The following is a 21,168-nucleotide window of genomic DNA, read 5'->3' on the forward strand; positions in this document are numbered from 1 at the left end:
TCTATATCATGTTAGGATTATTATACTTGATTTTGTGCTTGTTCAGTTATGTTTTATTTCAGCTTTACTCTATCCTACATGCTCAGTACCTTCAAGTACTGACTCATACGTGCGCTACATCTTCTCGTGATGTAGTTTCAGGTTCTCAGCATTCAGATCACGCATAGATCGATTTCCGATCTCCACTTCAGCAGATTCAGTGGTGAGTCCTCATTCTCTGAGGACAATAGTCATGAGTTTTATTTCAGTCTTTTAGTCATTTAGTTTCAGTTTTGCTAGATTTAGCTGGGGCTTGTCCTAGTATTTCTTGTCCAGTTTAGAGACTTATTTCAAACGTAGTTAGCTTCAACTTAGTATTGAGTTAATATTTCCTTTGTATTAAACTCATTGTCTTCAAATATCTTAGTTATAGAATATGGGCATTCCCCATCTTTTTAGCTTAAATTATGATTTAGCTTCCGCATTCAGTTTATTATCTTTAATATTCTCATGATCATGTCAGCAGGGTTAGCTTGGGATCACTTGTGGTCCGAGGTTCCGTGTCTGCATCTCGAGAGCAGCTCGGGTTGTGACACATAACACACAACTGATTTGGTACTACATATATAACCTTTTAAACTTGAATAGGATTGAAGATATTGTAGATAGGTGTGTAGAAAATCGAACCAAACCGCAAACCGAGTTAACCTAGAGAAAACAACTCGACTATACTAGTAGTTGGTTTGACTTGATTTGGTGTTGAAAAAAACCCTGACTATAATTGGGTTGGTTTGGTTCAAACTAAAAAAATGAATCAACCTGAGAACGAACCAACCCGACATTATATATAAAATTTTAAAAATTTATTTTACACATAAAATATTTACTTAGATATAATTTTTAAATAACATTTCTTATACTTTTCCATAGCTTTTATCTTTTAATATATTATGTCAAGTTTGGAACTTAGAATTTTGGATGGTCACATAAAGATTATAGTCCACTTGTGTTAGTAATTATAATAATATTTAAATCAAAATCAAACTAATACAAATGCAAATAAGAAAATTAATTTAACACTAAGAATGACAATAATATTGAATATTTGTTCATTGATTTTACATTGGTTTAAACAATTGAAATACATAATTTAATTTTAAATTCCTTTAATATTTAGTTATGTAACTTATACTTACTACACTTATTTTAGCATGATTTAGTACTTTTAAATTATGATCATTTCCATTATGCTTTGTTAACTTGCAATATTTCTTTTACACAATTTCATTATATATATATATATATATATATATATATATATATATATATATGTCACGTCCGGAATCTAGACCCCAGACGAGACCGGCATCGTTGACTTCTCAGAGGTCGCAAATAAGCCTACTTACGTCATTTTTACTTTACATAGGTCAATTTTAGCGGAAAATTTGAATTTTTTATGCTTTAATCATACTTGCTAAACATTCTTAATAGATTGATAGTTTCAGTTTACTATTTGAAGTTTTCCAAAGTCTCAAATTGGTTTCATAATCGTTCATCATCAACCATCTAACATTTAAGAGATAAGCAACTGAAAGAAATAATTCATTAAGTATTAATTGTATATCGGCCAAAATAGCACCAATACAAAGTTTGAACCAAAACAGGAAAGAAATGCTAGTGGAACATGCTCCACTAGCTCAACTCTAAAACTACGCTAGAATGTAAAACAGTAGCATCCTCGAAATCACGAGGACCTACAAAACTCCGGATGAATGCCGACGTCCGGATAGCTGCAACAACGAACCTGTAGCTCTACCGTCCACCTGTGCCTGAACCTAAAAGTAGATGTTTGTATGGAATTAGTACACACTTGTACTAAGTATGAGTATATGCAAGAACACACCAAGGACATGCATGAGAAAGAATAGCTCTTTCCTAATGACATGATTTTTGGAAGTCAAGCCAGTGGACTTGCCAAATTGAGATTGGGAAAGTTATGCCATGAGAGTGACATGCATCATTATAATTATCATATTACACACAACACATAACAACTTCATATAACACATATCATAGCACATAACATATAACACATAGCTTCTTTCATATTATTCATTCATATGCTATGAGACATCGTTATCATGGACTTGACATTAAGACTTTCTAAAATGAGGGCTCAACATATGGGACCTCAACTAGGGAGTCTTCTTTAGCAAACACAGAGTCTGCTTCATTCATTCATACGTATTTCACTTCAGTTCATTCATGAGCCAGTGTGAACACCAGCTATACCTAGGATGTAGTTTAAGACTTTCATCGGGTTTGCTGTGCAATGATCAGGAATAACCTAATGTCATTACCTTAATCTAGTTGACCTCTTGATTATCCTATCCTAACACCTTCGGTATCATTCATCTCTTTATATGATTCATTTGAGGCTGTCCTCATTCATTCTTTGGGAACTTTAACTTTAATCGACATAGATCATGTGATCACTATGGAATCCAGTGTCTCCCCCACATCGAAAAGAGGTGGAATCACCGGCCAAAGTGACTCAATAACATGCTAGTTATATGGGAATTTAACCCCGCCAGATCCCTATATTGGCAGTATAGGTTTAAAGACAAAGAGATGTATGGAGACCCGTACCCGGCAAACCGGACAGTCTCATCTCATGAGAATTAGGTGAACCTTCGCCCTTCCCGAAAGAAGGTATCACCGCTCATAGCTAGCCTATCGGTACTCAGTATAAAGTTCCATTACATTCAACTCATATATCATGGAAGCTGGCTTCTAGTATGAGGACATCATATCTAAATAGATGATTTCTCATCTCATCATTAGTATTAAGTATTTTAAACTTAATATTTTCATTAGAGTGTTCATAGAGACTAGTCTCTTCATTATCTTACATTCTCATTGGTGAGTACATATTGGTAACATTTACTTAGGCTCATTTGAGATTTCTCTCATCATATACATTAGCCTCACATCATGATTGTCATCACATTCTTCATTATTAGCACATTTGTTTTTCATAGTTACTCACCTCTTATTACGTGAATGTTCATTTCTTCATTTCATAGTTCATCTCATCATATGTCAATACACTTGGACATTTAGTGTATCTTACATTCGTACTTAACCCTCCTAAGATTCATCATTTCATTACGTATATCTTAAGTTCGTTTATTTTTGAACGTATGTTAGACTTATGTGTCTATACATACAAACCATGGGGCTTCATTCATTGTTCGCTAAGTGATTTTTACTTTCCTAAGATTATGTATTACAAGACTTACGTATCTTGTATATATGCCAAGATCTTTATTTTTTATCTAAGTAGATGTCATTATTCTTGAATATTTTACTCACGTATGACTTATGTATCAACACGGAGGTTTGGGCACGGGAACCCAAATCTTGAATCACTTGGATATCATTTATATTTTTCAATGATTTTATTTTCTAATATTCATAACATTAAAACTCTAAATTAAATCTCAACATTTTCATGAAATAATTAATTTTCTATTTTAATTAGAATTCTAAATTAAATCTCAATATTTGCATGAAAGAATTAATTTTCTATTTTTAATTAGAATTCTAAATTAAATCTCAATATTTAAATGAAAGAGTTAATTTTTTATTTTAATTAGAATTCTAAATTAAATCTCCATATTTACATGAAAGAATTAATTTTCTATTTTAATTAGAATTCTAAATTAAATCTCAATATGAAAGAATTAATTTTCTATTTTAATTAGAATTCTTATTCAAATCTCAATATTTACATGAAGAGATAAATTTTTTAATTTAAATTTTACTATTAATTAACCGAAGGGTTGGGGGTTCGAGCCCCACAACCCCTTTGATTTTATTTTTTTGGATTAAATTCACTACCATAGGGAGGTTGTGGGTTCAAAGCCCCGCATACCCCTTATTTTTCTTTAAATTTCGCTGAGGAGGAGGCTGTAAGGTGGTGGGTTCGAACCCCCACAACCCCTCCATCTTTAATTTATTTAATAGGGGAGTGGCAGTGAGGTTGTGGGATCGAATCCCCACAACCTCACTTTATTCCCTTGTTATTCTGCCCCCCCTTCAGCGTTGAGGTAGTGGGTTCAATCCCCATGCCTCGCATTTCCTTTTTTTTTGGTGCACGTAGCTGGGGGTCACTTGTTTGATCTCCCCAGCCCCGTTTTCTTTTTTTTTTTCTCGCGCAAGACAGGGGCAAGGGTTCGATTACCCCCAACCCCATTTTTTATTATTATTTATTTTTTTGTTTTTCTGGTGAATTTCACTGGGTTCCCAACCCCAGTTCGAATCCCCCTTAATGCATTCTTTTTTTTATTTATTTATTAAGGCAGGCCTTGGGTGAGGTCTTGGGTTCGATCCCTGCAGACCTCACCTTTTTTTAAAAAAAATTTCCAAGCACCAAAAATTTCCAGAAATCGCCTGCAATAAATTTCTAGTTTCTGGAACTTTGTTACACATTTTTATGCAACATTTTACGAGATATTAGAGCACTTCTTTCTTAGTCTTAGTTAGGATTCATTACAAAAGTTAAAGGTATGATTTGGTCATTTGTTTAACTAGAATTTCTAGCATTTCAACCATGTGTACATCAAGATTTTAAGGGCCTCTAATTGCACATAAAACACGAGTAATCTCTAATCCATTAACATGCTAAAGAAAGACTCAAAGTCATGGTCAAAATCGTGCACAAATACATACGTATATACATTCATATTTTTTGAAAGACACAAAATATAATCACATCATCATGAACACATACTCGAAACAAGATCGTCACCACACACACAATGTCCCTAAACTCTACCAGCAAACATACCAACCTAAGATCATTGGGAGCTAGTGACAAGGGCATACAAAGGGGAACAACCCTAATTTTCGGAATGAATATCTTGAACTTTAAGGGATCTCTTGGGAAAGGGACCAAGAGAGAAGAAACTCATACCTTTATTGATGTTCAAACGAAGAATTTGCTGCCTAAAACTCTCCCCAAAAATCAGTCCAAGTTACCTCAACGTCCGCACCACTCAACGAACAACTTCTCTTAGCCTTAACGTTTTTGGTTGCTTTGTTTTTTTTCCTTAAAATTTAATGTGAGTTCTTCAAGTGTGAAGAACTCTTGATGTTTTCTCTGGTTTTTGTTGTGCTTAGCAAAATAACGTGAGATAGAGAGTTAAGAAGCGTGAGAGAGAGAGAGAGCGCTATCAGGATTAGGAGACTAAATTCAAGACTTAGTCAAGTAGAATTTAAATTAAATTAATACAAATCTGATTTATTTTAATTAATACGCGAAAGGACCATTATGCCCTTAAAATTTCAAATTTTTAATTAATAATTAAATCACCTTAAGTACCTATTTATTTAATTTATTTTTTCTTTTTTTTTCGGATCGTTACAATATATATATCATTATTTGTGTTATATTCTTAAGAAACACCTTAGATAGTTGTATTCTGGTAGGACTGAAGAAATATTTGAATTACAAGTAAATTATATGTTTGTATGAATACTTAAGCGGAAACCCCCGAAGAAAACCGAAAAACTTTGATGTTGAAAAACTCGAGTTTTATTGGTTTGGTTTGATTTATAGATTTAAAAATTTGACACAAATGGTTTGGTTTGATATTTGGAAAACCCAAACCAACCCGACCATGTACACCCCTAATTGTAGAACTCGATACATATAAATGATACATTAGGTAGTATTTATATATCAAGTACATTTATATTGAGCAGGATAAACACTACACAACAATTATATTAGAAAATTGTAGACGAAAAGGTAAAAATAATATTTTTTCAGACGATAATTCAAGAACTAGAAAAGAAATTGATAAAGAAATAGTTTTATCTCTTTAGAAACTAGAAATCGATAAACTGGAGAGAGAATGAATTTGAAATTCAAGAATGATGTGATGAAGACAATTGTTGATCTGTGAGTGTGATTTCAGATAGAGCCGTCAATATGGGCTAGGCCTGTTGGGCCGACCTGGCCTAACCCCGGATTTAATAGGACTGAGCTGTGATTTTTGGAGCCCAGTCGAGAAAAGGACTTTTTAGCCTGACCTGAATAAGTCTACTGATTTGTGGGCCTTGACAAATATCGAAAGGGCCGGCCCGTGGGCCAATAAAAATTAAATTTAAAATATAATATAATATTAAAATTTAAAATTAAGGAGAGTGCAAACTCAAAACAATTAGGTTAATATTTCTATTTATATATTTTTATCCAAACTGTGAACACTTACACCCTTAAATGCATTCATGAACTTAATGTTTTTTTCTTTAGTTTTAGCTTATAACTTAAACACACTACTATTATTTAGTGGAATAAGAGTTAAAAAAAGAAACTTACATAAATATACTATATTAAGAAAATATTTATTATTTATATCAATAATATTTTCTTTTCACTTGAACACTTTTATTATATGATATAATTTTAATAGTATATATTACAGAGAACAATATATAAAACACATATAATACAAGTTTTATTGATAAATAATATACTTATCACACAATCTTATACACTTATAACACAACATGTCAATTTCTTACCAAACAAGTATAATAGATTTTAAAACAGTTACAATACATATATATTAGGTTGAACACATAAGCAACGCCTTGAACTTGCACGCTATTTTCGTTTAGACGCGTTAATGAGGCCATATTCGTATTGAACACCTTATCTATACACAAAGTGTGTATATTAGACACTTCAATGACATTACCCAAAAATATATAGAGTGATTGATTTTCAAATACTATAATATGAAAAAAGAGTCAATCATACCGTGACATGTGGCAAATTAAAAAAAATATCTTTTACAAAAAAAATTATCAGATCCAGCAGCCCCCTCTGCATCTTCTTCTTTGAAGCCCCTCCTCACTGCCAACTTAAATTCCACCATTAATAATTTTATGAACTCTCTATTTGTTCTTTTTAACTTTATTATAGAAATAAAAATTCATAATTTATCCTCCCCTTTCCTCCCATACAATATAGAACTATTTCATAATTTATCCTCCCCTTTCCTCCAAAACAATATTGTCTAACTTGCATAGCTCAATTCTTCTTCTTCCTCTCTTTTTTATCATTAACAAATATGATTAAAACTTGAATTACCAAGAAATAAAAAAGTTACAACTCCATATTTAGTTATTTTTAGCAACTTTGTTTATGAGTTTTGTTTAATCATGAAGATGAATGAAGAATTTTTTTGGATTTTCAGCAAAAATGGTGAGATGTGAAGAAGAAAGAGATGAGAAATAAAAAAATGGGAAAATCTAGAGTTGGATAAATGAAAAGGGAAGATTTGGGCCGTTAAGTGTGCCAATCAGACACATCAACTTTTTTTCTCACTTCACGCGCTCAAAAGGCGTGCCTCAAACGACAGTGACAAGTCAGCCAAGTGTGTTTGATATGTACACCTTTTGTGTGGTTTAAGTGTACAATAGGAAGAAACTCTTGTGACCGCTTATGTGTTCTCCCTATATATTATATATATCTAATTCAATTTTAACACATATTATAGATTTATCATAGTGTTGTTATATGATGCTATAAATAGTAATAAATAAAAATATCATTAAAATCAGTAGGTATTTATTAAAAGATAATAATATTTTCTGATACTTTTGTATATATATATATATATATATAAAATTACCATTTATATGTTAGTAGTGTTCTAGTTTATATAGGTGTTTTTTTTTGTGTTGTTGCTTTCTACTGAAGGCATAACCTACAAACTGAACAAAGCCACGAAGCTAATGGGAAGAAAAAACAACTGAGAATCAAAATCACAAGGAAATAATGTTTGAATTCGCTGCTAGAGTTAGGCAGAAATTGCAGAAGCGAGGCGAAGAGTTGATTGGCGGAGTCGAAAAATGGGGTTTTAAGGTATGGTTGTACAATAGGACACCTTCCATTGATAGATTGTCGGAATGTCTCATTCACAAAATACTCTGTTTTCTTAGTTTTAAAGAAGCAACTCGGATGAGCATTCTTTCGAAAACATGGCTGCAAGCTTGGTCGAATCTTCCAAACTTGGATTTCACAATTGATTATTTAAAAGACAATGATATGAAAATAGTTGACGATATCATGAGGAGATATTGGGACGGAAAAATCCCTATCCAAAAGTTTGAATTATCAGTTGAAACGTTCATTGAAAATTCTCATGAAGTTTTACTTGTCCCTATGATTGATAAGTGGCTTGGCGTTGTACTTAGAAATGGTGTAAAACACCTTACCATATCATCATACCCCTTGTTTATTTTCGCAATCTTGGCCGTAAACTCTGTCAGAAAATTAGTGCTGGAATATTGTACTCTTTTGCCTAGTGTGGTTGTTGTGAATTGCAATTCTTTGAGAAAACTTTCTCTATCTTATCTAACATGTGACGAAAACATGCTTCAGACTCTACTTAGTAGTTGTCCGTTGATTGAATCTTTCACCTTTGACTGTTGTTGGGGCTTGGAAACAATGAATACTCAAAAGATTAAGTCGGTTTCCCTGAAGTTTTTGAAGATTCAGAATTGTGGAGGAATATGGGAGATTGATGCACCAAACTTAGTATCACTTAAGTATGCCTGGAAAGACATTCCTCAAATTAAAATTGTGAGTGAGTCAACTCAACTAAAGTACTCAAGAATCGTTTTCAAACTCTCAGAGAGTGACAATGTATATGCAGCATGGTTTTGTAAGTTGAGGAAGTTCCTATCAAATTCGATCTCTTGGTCTGAAGTTCGCACTGTATCCTATAGAGCCAGCGACATCAACATTCAAAATTTGCAGGTGGACCATAATGATTCTAATCCGCATGTGAACGTTTTAGATGTCACCATTATATGGAATAATAGGGAGAGCTCAACATTTGTGGATGCATTGGTATGGAGTTGTCAGCCTAGGAGACTCGACGTGTTTTCAACAAGTGAAAAGGTCACATTTTTCATTGATCATTTGATGTATATGAAGAATTCGAGTCATGGAAGCACACCTCTTGTTAGTCAATTAAAAGGAGTAAAAGTCTACAAATTTTACTTGAAGAAGGGGAGTTGGCAGCCTGTGGAACACAAAAGTGGTGAGCTGGTAACAACCAACTCTGATATATGGGTTTGGTGTTATTTTTTATTAGATTGGTGATGCAGTTTATTCTATTAAAAATTGAAAAATTGCACTTTTATTCTATTCAAATTTAAGATTTTGCACAACTTCTTTATTGGAAAGTAAAGTAGTCTTTTATTAAACATGATTAAGTTGGAAATATCAATACACAAGGACAATATGTTGGATTTTCAGTTTTCTTTGTTATTGTTCATGTTGATTTGTTGTACATATTTTTGGCTAACAGATGTCGTTCAGAAAATGACTCGATAGCTCATATGTTGTTGTGGTTATTTCAGTTTACAGATATTTTAGCAATGTGCATCATGTCTGAACCGGAATAGTGAAAACAATAGACCCTATATACGATCATGTTCTGTCATATAATTGTAAAAGTTGGATGATTATGAACTTTACTAGCCGTATTGACTCGTCTCAACTTACTGTTCTTTTTTTATTGATCCCCGACATATAATTCTGTTTTGGACTTGTCGCATCTGTTTCATAATGAGGAAATTGAGCCAATGTTTGTTTACTTTGGAAAAAATTGTGCAACACCATGAGCAGTAGTCAACAGAAAAACCATCCTGATTTTGTTTTTTCAACTTTTTACTTGTTGATTTTGTAAGTTTGAAATTGATAATCTATTTACTCTTTCATGGCTCATTTCAACTTGCTTCTCTGTTTCAATATATTGTGATATCTGATATACTTCAGTCACAACCATTTAGTAATGGTGTTATGAATCAGAGATGTGATAGAATAACCAGAAAAATATAAGGTTTCTTGTTCGCACCCTACTCATTATTCAATGATATTGTTATGGTATCATTAACATTTTTTTTGTTCAGAGTATATATATATATACATATATTCTTGTGGTAATATTAAGATTTATTATAGTAGTCTAGTTCTTTTTTTATTTATTTATTTTTATTAATTAGAAAATAGTTAGTTGTAATTTCATTTTTTTGTATTTATTTTGTTTTCTTTAAAAAAACGGAAAAAATATAGAAAAAAGAGAAGAAGATATTGAAAAAATTAAAAAGAAGATTAACTAATGATAAAAGGGAAAGAAAGACCAAAAGAAGAGAAGAAGAAAATAAAGAAACAAAATAATAAAATTATTACAAATGGTATCTCTAATAAAAGATTCATAGCTATAGTTTAATAATTATGATCATAGATGCATGTTATAGGGAGGAGAGAGACGAGAGAGATTGGGAGAAGGAGGAGAGAGACGAGTAAGAGAGGGAGGAGAGAGGTGAATTGTATATGTATATTGGTTAGATAATTGTATATTATATATATGCATTTGTATATATGAAAAGAGAGATTAGGAGAGGGAGGAGAGAAGCGAACGAGATTGGGAGAGGGAGGAGAGAGGCGGGCGAGAGTGGGAGAGGGAGGAGAGAGGTGAGCAAGAGAGGAAAATAATTTGTATAATTCGTGGCTACATTCGTATAATTCGCATGTTTTTGTATAGTTGAGTGATATAAAGTCTGAATTTACACAAATATGATAAAACTTGAAATAATGATTGATACAAATATAAACATATGAACGTCAAACAATTATATAGAATATGTTATACAAATTACATATTATATAAATTATATTATACAAAATCTGAAAACTCCAAGTTTATGCAAACTTTAAAAAGTTGTACGCAAAAAGATTGAATGCATATGGCGACATAACTGAAATATCAAAGGAAATCATCGTCATGTACAAATATAAACCATTGTATACAGATACAAATCAAAGAAAAAATTATTTAGTTGCGGATTATACAAATGAGGCGAACTGTACAAACGTGGCTAACTGTACAACTCGAAGTCAGTCCACATAATTAATAATCAATGTTAGTAACGAGTGGTAATTATAGCAAATTATAGTTATGATGAGTAATTAAGTAGTATAAGTTTGCTTAATAATTGCGTAATTTTTCCATTTATTTTATTGTATTCTCTAAAATTTTCTCTCATTTGATATCCTATTCTTAGATACATCACTCTTACCCGATTTATTGGGACATGTCTTGTATCAACAAAGGTTATGTATTGGGACGCGATGTATAGGAACATTGAGCGACATATCGGGACATTTGTGTCTTGTATCGACAAAGGTAATGTATCAGGGCGAAAATGATCTATCCAAAATCCTTACATTTCAAAGGATTTTTGTAATTTAGAAAGAGTAGGATAGGATGTAATTAGCTCTTAACACTATAGAATTTGTGTAATTTTACTTTCTTTGATAAGAGCAATTGACATAAATAACTGTCTACTCGAAATAATAGCTAATAAATCATAAATGTATATTTTTTAATATTAATATATAATATACATAAATTATACATTTTTAAGTTGTCGCATTTAGATCTGAATACTAAATAGTTAAGACGGTTTGTTTTCTCAATATCTAAATATAAAAATTCGTTTAGCTTAAAAGTAAAAAATATAAAATCAATCAAATAAACTTCATCTTATATTATATCAATAAAATATTTGAAATTCTTATATGACATTGGTTTGGAAGATGATGACTAACTATAGTGCTTGTGTGTTGATTTGGAACTGTGTTGACTAATGATGATGGTTGTGGATAGTATCTTATAGTTTAATTGTTATCAAAAGTGATTATGGTGGTAAGACTATAATAATTAGTATTGAAATGATATTAAATACTAATAACTAATGATTATGGTACAATTAGCGATAGATAATGTTGACTAATGATGTTAATTACCTTGGAGTGAAACTTGATCTTAAACCTAAAGAATTTTATGTTTTATCAGTGTAGTTACTGATATATAAGGGGTCTATTCCCATGCTGGAAGAATCAAAGAAAAACGTGAGAGCATTTTGTTAGTTATTCATTTCATATACATAGTATATATATATATATATATATACACACACTATGTGGCAACAACCTATCTATAATTATTTATCCAACAGTAACTTAATTCCCTCATCGACACATAAATATTATTCTTTCATCACTTTATTTTGTGTATGTCTTTCTTTACAAAAATACAAATTATAATGGTGGGATGTATTGCTTTTTACTTTATTCTTTCTGTTCCTTTAGCGTCTTCGTCTATACCCAATGATTCAGGCAGGGTGTTCGCATTATCTTCGCAAGTGGAACTAGCATTTCAAATCACAAATTCGATAGAATTCAGTAATATATATGTATATTAAAAATTCACTTATGTATATATAATTTATTGACAACCTAATAACTATTTTATTTTTTTAAAATGTGGAGTTCATAATTCAAAATTTTAGTTCCGTCTTTGATTATCCTCGTCTTTCCGAGTCTCCAACACAAATAATGAGATTCTTGTTACAAGTATGAACCCATTGAAATTCTTGCTGAATGCTACTTTTAGACTTTGAAGCACTATAGTATCTGATACTTCCCCTTTCTGTTTGGTGATTGGTGATGTTTTTTTTTTTTATTACGACCTAACTGTGACACAAGTCCAATTAAAACTTTACCATATTTGATCACTTTCTGATGTACGATCAATATTTATCCGCATTTGATATTTACATCTAACCTCGTAAGAAAAGTTATTAAGAATATGATCCTTCTTAATGACTATCTAAACCTTGTGTAGAATCATGAAGATAATTGGGGAACTTACATAAATATATTATAATAAAAAAATATTTTATTGTTTATAGCAATAACATTTTTTTTTTCGCTTGACCACTTTAATTCATTTATAATACAAGTTTAATGCTTATTACAAAAAATAATTTATTATTCACAAATAATACAAGTTTTAATGATGGATAATACATTTATCACACATTTTAATACACTTATAATACAATGTGACAAATCTTTACCAAACAAACATATTATGTTTCAAAAAGAATTATAGATTCAAATATATTGAATACATAATTCACTTTTAATACATATTACAGATTTATTACAGTATTACTATAAATGGTAATAAACAAAAAGTATCGCTAAAATCAGTAATTATGTTTTAAAATGTATTAATTTATGTAATTTTTTAATATGGCCCATAAGGAATATCTCCTTGAAATTTTAGCCTCCCTGGAATTTAACAATTATTCACACGAAAACGAGTAACATGATTAACTAAGGTCTAATTAAATAAAAAATTTAAATTCCTTAATCTCCTCTTATTTATTTGCTCTGTCCAATTCCATTTTCTCATCTCAAATCATGAATAAAGAGAGTGAGTCCCAAGGCCAAGGTGTTTGTGAAAAGATTTTCAAGTTAGCAATGAATATAAGTCCAACTTTTCGATCATTTCGCCGAAATTCTCCACTATTTGTTGCTACTACGAAGCCAAAAATAAATCATCAGAGGAATTATACAGCTAATATATCAAAACCAGTTGCTGTTGTTGATCAACTTGAGTTAAAACGCCAGCAAATTCCATCTCAAGGCAAATGTCATCAAAACTTTTCTACTACCTCCAACAATATGGTACTTATTACCTGTTTATTATGATCATGTTTGAATCGACGTTGTTTATCTAGATAAACTTGATTTTGTTATAAAGAAATTTGACTGTACGAGTCAAACATGTGATTTCGTTGTTTGGCCAAAATCTCTTACATACTACAAAATTTAACCTTTTTTTTTTATCTTCATATAGTTACAAATAGTTAAACTAATCATATTATGTCTGCACAGGTGCTCGTAGAATATAATCACATTGTAGGAGAGAATAGCACAACAACGCGCAAGTTCAAGGGTAAATCTATGAAAGATGTGAACAAGTCTTCTGTAAAGAACATGATCACTATAAATCATCATCATGAGAAAAATGAAGGTCCTAAAGATGATAATGATAGATTTTCTAATTATATTGATCATGTCAAAAGCAAGATGAGAAGTATCTCTAGTTTTGATGACAAGTATGGCTAGTTTTGATGATGATAAAGTCACTTACTGTTTCAAGTTCAACATTAATAATTAGACTATTGATGCTTGCTGGTGGGGAACAAATGAAGGAGTTATATTTGAACAATGATTATATGTACAATTTTTTATACTTTTGATTAAATAAGTGGAAAAAAAATATTGGGTGTTATACATATTGATTTTTATTATACTTTGTGTTTGTATTATAGAAAAAAAAATTGAATCTTGGAAAAAGGAAAGAAGTTTTTCTAATGTTTGGTGTTATAAGAATGATTTTGATTACTCATTTTTTTGGTGCTAATTTATGACTTTTTCAAGTTTGTGGTCTTGATTAATTGCTTGATAGAGAGATACCCAAAAAATCTTGCTTTCTTTGAGTCCATACAGTATAAACTTATTGATTTAGTAAAAACTATTATGTGATTTATTTCCATTTATTTAAGTTTTAGTGGATAAAATTGTTATTCTTACAATAACTTGTATTTATGAAGTTAATGAACAGAAACAGAAACAAGATGAAGCAGAAAAAATTTAAAATAGAAGAATTAATCCGAGTCCACAGAAACTACTGTGTGTCCTTCAGAAATTTAATCCTCTCACTGTACCCAAGGTTATGGATTAATTTCTCCCAAGATAAAACGGATTAAACCTGTTAAAGAAATAGCGGTACCTCAAACTTCTTTAACTTCAACGAACTGAAGAACAACAACAAGTCGCACAGACTCAGTCGATCGACACTTTGATTTTATTTGAGAGAAAAATAAATGCAGAGAAAGAAAAAATTTTCAGTTATTAAAAAATCAAAAATTGACTTCCTTTTATAGCCATTTTCAGCAAGGAACATGTCTGTTCAGTGAAATCTGTTCAGACCCATTTTATCCAAAAAGTTGTGTCTTTTGGAAAAAAAAATAACAACTTTTCGAAAAATTGTGTCTGTTAGGAAAATAACTACTTTTTGGAAAGTAACGACTTTTCGAAAAGTAACGACTTTTCGGAAAGAGTAACAACTTTTCGAAATGTTACCGTTACCTGCAAATTTATAAGAAATGACTTTTCATTTGCACTTTGCAAATGACTTTTCATTTTCTCTCCAAAGTAGTTCCCTCACTTTTGATATTTTCTCTTTTCTTTTCCCATTCACACTTGCTAAAACCCAACAAAAATCACTATAAGATTCTTTTACAAAGTAATACTTTAGTCTTCGCACTTTGTTTGGATGGTTGTTACACATTGTTCTATTATTTATTTTAGCGTATCAGTATGAGGTGACAATAATGTTATTACATCAAATCGATCGTTATATAAAACAAGAAATCTCATTGTTATCTAATAATGAATTTAATAATATGATATAGTAAAATTTGAATACCAATCGAACGACATTCACATACCATACAATCGTAACAATAACCATCCAAATGGAATCTTGTAAATTAGGAAAATATCAAACAAGAATGTGATTCCCCTTCATGACTAATGACTATTTTACACCTTGTGGAATCTTAGAAGAAACATGATTAAATAAACTAGTAATGAGTCTCCATAATATATGATCTCCATCTCCTCTGCATCCAACCTTCTCCCAATGTGTACTCTAAAATGGGAAAGAACCAAACCATCATCAGAGACACTCAATCTCTAGGCCAATGAGTATGTAAAAAGATTTTCAAATCGCTAAATCCAACTTCAATTTTATGATATTTTTCCCAAAATCCCAAATTAAAAATAGATCATCATCACAGAAGCGACCCTGCTAAAGCCACAGAATTAAAGCAAGTTGTTACTCAAAAGGATCAAATTGCCTCAAACAAGGTATATATGGAATATAATTATAATGACACTAGTAGTAATGATAGGTTTTCTAGATATATCGATCGTATGAAGAGCAAGATTATGCCTAGCTATGATGATGATGATGAACACGATATCGATCCATCTAAGTTTGAGATCAGAACTACAACTATTGCTTGTGGAGGTCAAAGAATCAATCAAGTAAATAACTCAATATTGAAAAAAAAATCTGTATAATCATATGATTATCAAACAACAACAACCTTCATGTTTGTACATCAACCTTAGATATTAAAAGTTTAACTACTCATGATTCCATTATAACGTAAAAAAAAAAGTTCATGAAAAACATATGTTCAATGATTAATTCGAAAAGAAATAAATGAATACCTACAAAAACAAATTAAAGTTCTCCTCGTATTAATTAAATACGGTAAAGATATGATACATGAGTTTAAAGCAAGTTTATATAAGGATGACCAAATTCTCATCCCTCTATCGATGCCCAGATCTCAACTGGAGCATGAACACTTCTAAATGGAAATCCAACATAGGTGAACAATAATTTGAGATGAGTCTAATTCTGACACCATGTGTTAGGATCAAGCGTTTTCTTTACATATATCCTTTAATGAACGAATTAAAAACTACTCGAATTTTGCCTTAATGTGGCGCCATAGGCTAATCGGGGATTTGACAACTCTCCAAGTGTAACTCGAAGAATAAAAGCTCGAAAAGACACTTTAAAGCACAAAATGTGAGCCAATCGATAGCAAAAATATTGTATGACTTAAGGTCTCACATCAAGAATTTTGTAAGTACTAATAATTCGTTTCATATTTATCATATATATATATATTATACATGAGAACAATCAATTCCGCCAGAGGGCGGACCTAGAATATGCCGAGGGGGTTCACCCGAACCACCTCAGCAAAAAATTACATTGAATATTTAAAGATATTTTAAAGAATTTTTATATTTATATATTGATTTTAAACCTCCTGAATATAAGATTAGAGGTTGACTTAGTCATTTAGGAGTTCAAATTATAAACTACACATAAATAATATTCTTTCTTCACTTTATTTTCCACGTATTTCTTTAATTTTTTACAAATTGTAATGGTGGGATCTATTTCTTTTTTAAGTTTATTCATACTATTCCTTTGGTGTCTTTGTTTACACCTAAGGATGCACGTAAGTACGACTTCAATAGAATTTAATAACTTTTATATAAATATTATATTTATTAATATATTTTTTTTATAAGAAAATTTAAAATTCATAAACTCGAAATCTTAGTTCCATCCCCCATGATTGTCTCTCCGAGTCTACGACACAAATAATTAATGAGTTTCTTGTTACATTACAATTTACAAGTAAGAACCCCTTGAAATTTTACTGAAAGCTAAATGTTCCTTTTAGACTTTTGAGAACGTATAGTATCTGATGCTCCTCCTTTCTGTTTTGGTGATGATTTTTTATTACGAGCGCACTGTGACGTATGTCCAAAAACAGTTACCAAATTGCACTTTTTTAATACTTGATGTACGATTAAACTTTATCTTACATTTGATATTTATACTAACCTAATAAATATATGCATACACGTGTCGTAACTTTACATTTTTATATTGCTAAACCATAATTAAGTAATTTACGCATTCTGACTTTTAATACAATCTCTATCATTTTGGTGTAATAGCCTGCAAACCATACAGAAAACGTAAAATTACACTAGGCAAACTTTATATAATAGACTCGACTCAAAAGACATTTAAGGGGAATCGATCCCCTACTATATATATATATATATATATATATATATATATATATATATATGTAAAACACCACCTTTCAAACCAATTAAGTCATCCGAAAGAGTACTAGTACTATTGATGAGTACGCAATATCATTATCTTATTGTTAATTAGGAAAATTATAAGGAAAGTTATTAACACGAATATGATCTCTTTTAATGACTGTCTAAAAACCATGAAGATAATTTGTCTGTTAATATGGCCCATAAGGAATATCTCCTTGAAATTTAAGTCTCAATGAAATTAAACAAATTATTCACACGCAAAACGAGAAACACATGATTAGTTAAGATTCTAAGAAACTTAATTAAAATTGCTTAACCCTTTCCTATTTATTTGCTCTATTTCTAACCCTATTTTCCCCATCTCAAATTTGGTTATTTCTCAAAATATTTTGAAAAATGGGAAAAAAACAAATCACTATCAAAGATAGTAGTACTATTCAATCCCAAGGAATTAGTGAAAATTTTTTCAAAGTAGTGAATATAAATTCAGCTTTTCGATCATTTCACCGTAGTTTTCCAGATGAAAATCCAAAATTTGCTATTAATTCAGCTAAAGCTTCTGTATTAAAACCACTTGAGTTAAATCACAACTTGTCTTCTGACTCCAACATGGTATAGTACTATTGAATAAACTCTACTCTTACTGTCTTAATTTATACGATTTATTTTCCCTTAGTCGGTGAATATACATTTCTATATTTTTAATAATTTAATTTTAAAATGTTCAGTTTACATTTAATGAAATGATTTCTAGCTACACAAATATTTACGACTTATTTTAGACTACAAGTTTTAAAAGTTTTTATTAAATTTTTAAATTTCGTATTAAGTCAAACTAACACGTATAAATTAAAATGGGAGAAGTACTTATATTATGTGTCATGCTTCTTCACGTCATGTATGAGTCTAATTCTTTTTAATCTTTATTAGGTCGAACAAATGAAAATACTTTATTGCTATTTGATTAACTTGAATCCAAGATCTCTTACCTGATAAAATAACATGTTGAAATTGTTTAATCATATTTTAGTTAATTGATGTATTTATTATGCCTCCTTACGTACGTGCTTCTATTTATTTTTTTCAGGTGAAAATTTCAATAGTATGATCATCTTATTTACAAGATTATAATATTTAATTAATTATATTATGTCTAAACAGGTCCTCGTGGAATATAATCACATAGGAAGAGACATGAATAGTGCAACAACTCACAAGTTTAAGGCTGGATCTATGAAAGCTACGAACAAGTCCTCTATAGAGAACAACATGATCAATATAGTTCATCATCATCAGATAAATCATGAAGATGATAATGAAAAGTTTTCTAATTATATTGATCATGTCAAAAACAAGATGAGAAATATGTCTAATTTTGATGATAATGATCATAAAGTCACTCATCATAACTATATTAATGACCGCTCCAAGATCAACGTTAATTAGAAGTACTACACACACAGAGTTATGTATGAATAAATTTTATCATATGCTTTAATTAAATAAGGAGAATTTTGTTGAGTGCTATATATAAATTGATTTTTATTATACTTCGTATTTTGTACTTGAAAAGATTGAATAAGGACTTTTGATGGGAGTACCAATTATTGTATGTGTAATTTAATTTATTCTTCGCAATAAACTAATTAAATATCACACCAACCATCATAGAGACTATACAAGCACTTATTTTACTATCTTTATAAAAATACATTTTTATGTTTATAAAGCGAGAGAAAATGTATATACAAATACATATATTTTCGTCATATACACTTATAATTTTACAAATACATATCTTATTATACAAACAACAATGTATAAATATGGATGTATCTAGCGAAGTATACAAATCAAAATCTCCGTAACAAACATAAAATTTGCTATGGAGGACAATTGTGTGAACTATAGCTATAACATACCAATATGCTTTTTATGATTGCCATATGTGAAATTTGTTCTATATAATATAATAATGTAAGTATTCTACTATACTAAGTGGTGTATATATATATAATTTAATCAATCTATTGTTAAAATTATTACAAAATTAAATAGATAACAATTTATTATACTGATAACTGACTCAAACTATAAATAGTGATGAAAAAAATTTTTCGGAGTCCAGCCAGTTAGCCTGATGGGCCTAAACCCGACCCCCGCCCATTAGACCCGGTAGAACTGCTTGGCGGGTCACAGGCCTTCTTTTCTTGGAATTACTGTTGAGACTAATACCGGCCCACCCGTTAGTGGGGAACCAAATCCGGTATGATCGAGAAGGTGTATTTGTAATGTCCGATCCGGTCCAGTTAACACACTTACTTCAGCCTAATGATGTTGAGCGCAACTTGAGTCCAAAGACTTGATGGTTTACGAAATTATGCAATTCACACGATTTCTTGAATATGTATTATAATTGAAATTTTGTGGGTGAAAAAAATAATTCAGCTTGAAAAGCTCATTGTCAAAAAAGTTTGAAAATCTTTTCAACCTATATCCAAAAATTATTTTGCACAAAAAAAAAAGTGATTTTGACACATTACTCTGATAAATACAATATTTAGATAGATTATACTATTTTTGTTGTTGCATAATGTCTCTTAACGTCTTCTTCTTTTTTTCTTATTGGATTTATTTAATAAAGATTTGATAGGGTAAGGAAGACATGCGAATAACCCAAATATCCAGGAAAAAGCATAATATTTATTGGAAAAATGGCTCACATATAAACAAATTTGAAGAATAAACCTACAAAAAAAAATGGTGCAATTAAAATAGAAGTATAACCGGATGATAAGAAAAAACAACAACAAATTTAGTGCAATCCTATCTGTGGGTACACACGTGTTATCTCTATTCTTACGAATGAAGAAAAATTGTTTTCAAAAGACTCTTCATTGTTCAAAGAGTGAAAAATACATTTAACAACAAACATTTAAAAAAAAAAAACAGGATAATAAAACACCTAGACAAAATAAATAAATTATACGTGGTGATAAATTTCTTAAATCAAGAGGAAAAAAGGAAAGAAATCCACCCGAGTACTAACTAGCTTTCTTAATGTTCGGCTCTTATTATATTGTGTTCAAATACTAACTTAACAGCTTAATTCTATTTATAATATCATAAGATAGAAAAGGAGAAATACTTTTAACAAAATTTAAGAAGAACAAAAAATATTTCGAGTCTACAAGTTGTTTGTGTTCAAATTATAACCCTCTCCCTATTATTAAGAAATTAGGTTACTTTCTCCGAGACAGAAAGAAAAGTGTTTCATGCATCACTGCACCATGGGTCATGTTTTTTAATACACGTGTTCTCGGATTGACAACATATTGTGTTAAGGTTTGACAGGTATATATTGACAAATACAAGGCCAACTCAAATTGACATGTTTGACCTGTCTTGAAACACAATCCAATGAATTTGACACGTGTACAAATCAATAAACTATTAAATTTGTAAGAAAGTTGATAGGTGGGATTCTTTGAGGGGTGCAC

The 21,168-nt window shown here is 30.5% G+C and overlaps 1 protein-coding gene and 2 long non-coding RNA genes across 3 annotated transcripts; all 3 read left to right on the top strand.

Annotated features, from left to right (window-relative positions):
- The first annotated feature begins 7,834 nt into the window (after positions 1 to 7,834).
- LOC104649370 (FBD-associated F-box protein At5g38590-like) lies at positions 7,835 to 9,471 on the top strand. The gene is made up of 2 exons (XM_026032996.2): positions 7,835 to 9,112; positions 9,427 to 9,471. Exons 1-2 carry the CDS (start codon positions 7,835 to 7,837, stop codon positions 9,469 to 9,471), a joined length of 1,323 nt encoding a protein of 440 aa, XP_025888781.2.
- Positions 9,472 to 13,230: 3,759 nt separating this feature from the next.
- On the top strand, positions 13,231 to 14,302 carry LOC101268224 (uncharacterized). The gene is made up of 2 exons (XR_011211617.1): positions 13,231 to 13,609; positions 13,820 to 14,302. It is a non-coding gene; the product is annotated as an uncharacterized lncRNA (long non-coding RNA).
- Positions 14,303 to 17,965: 3,663 nt separating this feature from the next.
- Positions 17,966 to 19,272, top strand: LOC101267933 (uncharacterized). The gene is made up of 2 exons (XR_011211656.1): positions 17,966 to 18,280; positions 18,830 to 19,272. It is a non-coding gene; the product is annotated as an uncharacterized lncRNA (long non-coding RNA).
- Positions 19,273 to 21,168: the final 1,896 nt, after the last annotated feature.

The sequence above is a fragment of the Solanum lycopersicum genome, chromosome 9 (assembly GCF_036512215.1).
Source record: "Solanum lycopersicum chromosome 9, SLM_r2.1".
Classification (NCBI taxonomy): domain Eukaryota; kingdom Viridiplantae; phylum Streptophyta; class Magnoliopsida; order Solanales; family Solanaceae; genus Solanum; species Solanum lycopersicum.